General features: G+C 37.8%; 1 protein-coding gene across 1 annotated transcript in view; it reads left to right on the top strand.

Moving 5' to 3' along the window:
• The first annotated feature begins 481 nt into the window (after positions 1 to 481).
• Positions 482 to 6000, top strand: part of LOC124777972 (dnaJ homolog subfamily A member 2-like) — a 32350-nt gene continuing 26831 nt past the window's right edge. The window contains exon 1 of the mRNA XM_047253532.1: positions 482 to 638. Within this exon, the coding sequence (XP_047109488.1) occupies positions 570 to 638 (69 nt within the window). The 5' untranslated portion in view covers positions 482 to 569. The remainder of the gene's footprint in view (positions 639 to 6000) is intronic.

Below are 6000 nucleotides of genomic sequence, written 5' to 3'. Positions count from 1 at the left end.
AGTAGTGGCTTTTTGCTGTCTTCTTCTGTGTAAGAATCAGTCTACATTAATTGTACACAGCCACAGTCTCACTATGTCAGTTTTAGACAAAATAGCAGTGGTACTTTCTATTTCCGCAGTAGTTGCGGTTTGTGATTTCTTACATCTTTGAGAACTATAGATACCTAGTTCAATGCAGATAATGCAGGTGTTTGTATTCTGTCTTGTGTGAACGCTTCATTTAATGATGACGAGTAAGACGTTTCGTTCCGTTAAGTTCTGTTGATATGTGAATCTGCCCTTGAGAGGCCTCTGGAAATTATATTTTACGAACAGAATTCACCAAATTAGTTTCAGTTCCATTTGTGAATAAAAGTTAAAGTGATATTTTATTTTATTTTTGTTTTTCGGTCTATCCGGTAGACGATCATCGATTCGTACACAGCTGTTCGACCACCATCGAGAAGTACGTTGACTTGGTATTATGTCGTTGACATTCACTTCGTAAAGACATACTTTGGATCAAGTTTAGCCATCAATAGGTTTCTTCTTCCTGAGTCCAATCGCGGACGTCATTCCTTGTTTAGAAGATGGCGGATTCTAAGTTGTATGATTTATTAGGTGTAAGTAGAAATGCATCTGAAGTTGAAATTAAAAAGGTAGGTAGTTGTAGAAATATAAATATTGTGTTCTTCTTTTAAGGATCACCTGCCTTCTAGTACTGGGTGCTATGTGGAATCGTGTTTTTGATACTATTTGTTCTGAGGCACGAACAAGTGACTTGTACGTTGGAATAATAATTTCTTCCCACTTAATATTTTAAATTTAGAAATTTGTGTTAACGTTTGCCATTTACATAGTGCTGGCCAGTTAAGCACTTTATATTCATGTGAAACGCTTTATGTATTTATTGGACCCCGATCTTTTGTCAGACACGATGATTAATTAAGTAAATCTCTTGCATCACATTGAATCGTGACATGCTGTTTGGTGAAGAAGTATTTGTGTTCATTGCGTGGTGGATGCTTGGGCGTACCTTATATATAGTTTGTAAATGCGTCGACGATCTAGAATTTTTTCATAATTGACACTGAAATTGCAAGTGGTTATTTGTGTGCCAGAGTTGCCTCGCAGCATATTACGAGAAAGGTTGTGTAGTGTTCTTACCTACGTGCAGGTGAATTTTATCCTGATCGTTGTAAATTCTGTGGCACGAAAGCACCTCGTCGAAAGCTGATATTCCGTATGCATCAAGGTAGCCAAATTGCTTAACGAATGTGCAAATATCACATGGTCACGAAATGTTTATTTTTGAAAGTGCTCTAGTGCCAGTAATGCAGTTCGATCATAAATGAGCGTGGAACCACCGCTGCCGGGTGTATATATAGTAAAATTTTACATGTATTTGATACATTATGATGAGGGACACTTAAAAGCCAGTTTCATCAGTGTTGGTTGAACTGTACCCATTTTGCCTTATTAGTGGAGAACAGAGCATTTGGTTCGACCTTTGTATGTTGTAGGCCTAACTAGATTCTGTGTAATATATCTGAAGAACAGATAGAGATATATGTTCACAATCAGGTGTTAATTTTCTTTGGTTGTACTTCTAATGGAGACAATAATTATCCTACTTAAACATGTTTAATGCGTTGAAAAACCTGTAGTGGCAGTGAAGAAGTCAAGTTTCAAAAGCTTAACTGAAGATTTGAGACTTCTTATACTTCACAGTAAGTGAAAGAAATGAACAGAAAATTTAGGCCCATGTCCAGTCATTGCAACTTGCATCTGCTATGATAAGTGGAACGGTAATTGCTATGAGAATTGAAGTTTTATGAATACATACGCATAAACTAAACATAAATTGAGAGATAAATAGGAATGAGGGACAAGATCTGTTGGCTGCAGTAGTTATCATTAATCTAGTGCAGTACTTCCACAGACTGTAAGTGACAAAATTAGCAGAAAGTTACTGCTTTGAAAAAGCAGAATTAGAGTATGTTCTGAGAATGGTTTGCTGAGTTTACTTTTTGTGCCTTTCAATTCTTCTTGTGACACTTGCTTTAGCAATTGAACAATACATAAACTGCATGCGAAAATTAACTTTCCACATTTTTAAAAAGTGGCTATGGATCTCAACTAAAACTTAAACTGCTTTTTCATAGTTAACAGAACATTTGCCTAGACAAGAGCAGCTGATGCAGCCATTAAAAAGAAAATGAAGTATTAAGTTTTTTGAATGGATGGACTATAGCTACAGATGTTGCGAATGATACAAAAGTTAACTGTTCATATTAATATGCAGAAATGCAAAACCTGTCCTAGACATAATTTGTCAACATTGTAGGAAAAGATAGCTTACTTCTTATTTACAGATAACATGCCAAGTTGCAGACAGGCACAATTGACACTTACACGTGAGCTTTTGGCCACAGTCTTTGTCAGGGAATGAGCTGCCAAACTTTGCAGATATGTGTGAATGAATGTTTTTTCCTCCTTTTCTGATGAAGTGGGTAAAAGCTTGTGCATGTGTGCGCAATAGATTGATCTGTAGTTGGAAGGTGATTGTTAGGAAGTTGAAGGCAATAGTAATCTTTTTCGTTATACACATCTTATTTTGTAGTTAAATTTGCGTCCCTGGTGAAAATACTTATTTTTCCCAGTGAGGTATGATATTTTAGCGATAACTGTTTTACTTAAAACATTTGGCTTGGAGCCAGTTATGGCGTAGTTCACTGCTGAGCGACACTAATGGGAGGTATGTAGTCATATATTATCTAGGAAATTTGTTTCCGGTTTGCTGGAATTGGCACTTAATGTTTCTCGTTAAAGGCTAAAATAGGAGCAATGGAAGTTTCGACCCTCTTGCTCCACAGTACATAGGTTAATGTGTATTTTGAGAGGCAGATTATTTGTAGCTAAATTGTCATGAAAGGCTACCTTAATTTATAGCCACAATTCAGTATTTTCACCGAGCGAGGTGATGCAGTGGTTCGACACTGGACTCGCATTCGGGAGGACGATGGTTCAATCCCGCGTCCGGCCATCCTGATTTAGGTTTTCCGTGATTTTCCTAAATCGCTCCAGGCAAATGCTGGGATGGTTCCTTGGAAAGGGTGTGGCTGACTTCCTTCCCCATCCTTCCCTAATCCGATGAGACCGATGACCACGCTGTCTGGTCTCCTTCCCCAAAACAACCAACCAACCATCAGTATTTTCTGCAACTGTATAAGTGGAATTACAGTTGTTACAAATTGTCTGCAGATAGTGGTCTAGTGACTAGTGTTGCTGCATTGGGGTCTCGGGGTAGATTCCCAGCTGGGTTGGAGATTTTCTCTGCCTGGGAACTGAGTGTTGTGTTGTCATCATCATCATATGACAGTGGCCAGATTGGATTGAATAAAAATTGGGACTTCATATGGGTGCTGATGACGGTGCAGTTGAGTGCCCCACAAATCAAACACTGCTTTGTATACATTCAGAAGACGTCAGAGGTTACCTAAATGTTTGGCTCTTTTGGATTGTAAGTTTGGCTGCATATCATGTCAATTATTTTTATGGCAAATTTATGTAGTTTTGGAATTATAAACACTTGTGTGTCCTGTGTTGTCAGCCCCCACTCCGCGCCCCGGGCGTTTGGTAGTTACATTCTTGTTAGGATTTGACCCAATTGTTTCCTCACTGTCAAGTGTCTGCCTCTTTGTCAGTTGTTACTGGTGAACAGCTTGTAACATATCAGCTTATTCTCATAAAACCACAGGGCAAGGGCACCACAAACACAACACTTCTCTTTTTCATGCTTCTCATTGACAAACATAAGTTTCTGAATAATTTGTGTCCTGGGAATATAGGGGCTGGAACAGCACAAACTGCTTGTTTTTATGTCTGTGAAACAGATTTGTTGTATATGTTGTATGTATTAAAATGCACAGAGAAGAAATAAAAACTTTAAGATTCGCCGCTGTCGTCATAACTGTCAGGCGGCAAAGGACTTAGAAGAGCAGTTAAATGGAATGGACAGTGTCTTGAAAGGAGGATGTAAGGTGAACATCAACAAAAGCAAAACGAGGATAGTGGAATGTAGTAGAGTTAACGTGGGTGATGCTGAGGGAATTAGATTAGGGAATGAGATACTTAAAGTAGTAAAGGAGTTTTGCTATTTGGGGATCAAAATAACTGATGGTCGAAGTAGAGAGGATATAAAATGTAGACTGGCAATGGCCAGGAAAGTGTTTCTGAAGAAGAGAAATTTGTCAACATCGAGTATAGATTTAAGTGTCAGGAAGTCGTTTCTGAAAGTATTTGTATGGAGTGTAGCCATGTATAGAAGTGAAACATGGACGATAAATAGTTTAGACAAGAAGAGAGTAGAAGCTTTCGAAATGTGGTGCTACAGAAGTATGCTGAAGATTAGATCACATAACTAATGAGGAGGCATTGAATAGAATTGGGGAGAAGAGTTCGTGGCACAACTTGACTAGAAGGGATCGGTTGGTAGGACATGTTGTGAGGCATCAAGGGATCACCAATTTAGTACTGGAGGGCAGTGTGGAGGGTAAAAATTGAGGGAGACAGAGAGATGAATACATTAAGCAGATCCAGAAGGCTGTAGGTTGGAGTATTTACTGGGAGATGAAGCAGCTTGCACAGGATATAGTAGCATGGAGAGCTGCATCAAACCCATCTCAGGACTGAAGACCAAAACAACAGTGACTTTATCGAATTTCCTCTGTAAGAGTCAAACTGAGAAGTAATTAACAAGTTTTTCTTACAACAATAAATCCATGTGGGATATGAGCTACAGTTACAGAAGAGTTCCCCAAGTAGAGATTTTCCTTTCCTCTAGTTTCGTGGATGGGTGTTAATGGAGTGTTTTTGTTGGGAAATGTAACTCAGTTCAGTACTGTACAGTGACATAGCCAGAATAGTTACTACTTTTGAGCAATTGAGAATGTGGGATATGTATTTACCAATAGTCCTTCCCTGCTGTCATATATGTAGATATACTGCTGAATATTGTGGCCAGTAATTTCCCTGTCATTTGTGTCATGGAAACTCTGGAAATAGTTAAGCATTTTGTTCACATTTTTAAATTCCATGGCTGTTTGATATTTCTTATGTGATGTTGAATGAATCCAATAATTTTTCAATGGTGATGTAGCTGCCTATTTAATTTTACTCTGATCTGTTGTAGAGGAAAATATTTAATGTTAATAGAAATGGGTATTAAATTTGTTGGGTACATTTGTGAATTTCTTTGTGATGAAAGTTTGTCATGATGCATGGCAGTGTTTTGTATTAGACCCATATTGTTTCATGATTATGATGGGATAAACTGTTTAACCTCTATCATTGGTACTAATTGGGTCTAAAAGTTATTACACAAAGAAGCACTCTTCTTTCGTATTTCAAATCTGTCATACAACATGTAAGTTGGGTTATATGTCCACTTTCTAATCTAAAACTTACAACCATATGAAATGAATGGTTGTGAAGCAAGCAGATAGTATTTTCCTGTGTAATTTAATGCAATGTTGCACTGGGAACCTGTGTGGTTGTCAGATGAAATAGTTCAGTGGCTGTTGCACTGTTGTTTAATGCCATTCAGGATATTTACAAAATAGAAATGGTCCTGAACTGTCATTGTCTTTAGTCTGTAATATCTCTTAAATGTTAGTCACTACAGACATAAAATCTCAAGTTGAGTGTGTGTAGCTGTATAGATAATCTGCATGGTGACATTGAAGATATTTTGCGCTGGTGGTCTGTACATAATTTCTAGTAACTTTGCTTGCACATTTGAAAGTATACTGTTGTGGCACAACATTAAAGTTATTCTGTGTGGTATCATTTAACTTATAGGGTTTGAGACTTAACTATAGTCATTAAGTCTTTTCACTGGTTTTCCTGTAATAAAGTGCTCTTCACTGTCCAGGCTCCAGCCTTACAAGCATAACAGGTCTGTTGATATTTCATTGGTTCTTCAGTTTCACTGTGCTTTGAATGACCTGATGAAATTCA

This window comes from Schistocerca piceifrons, chromosome 2 (assembly GCF_021461385.2).
Source record: "Schistocerca piceifrons isolate TAMUIC-IGC-003096 chromosome 2, iqSchPice1.1, whole genome shotgun sequence".
Lineage (NCBI taxonomy): Eukaryota > Metazoa > Arthropoda > Insecta > Orthoptera > Acrididae > Schistocerca > Schistocerca piceifrons.
The sequence above is the reverse complement of the archived record's forward strand: the minus strand, read 5'-3'. Positions and strand labels throughout refer to the sequence as shown.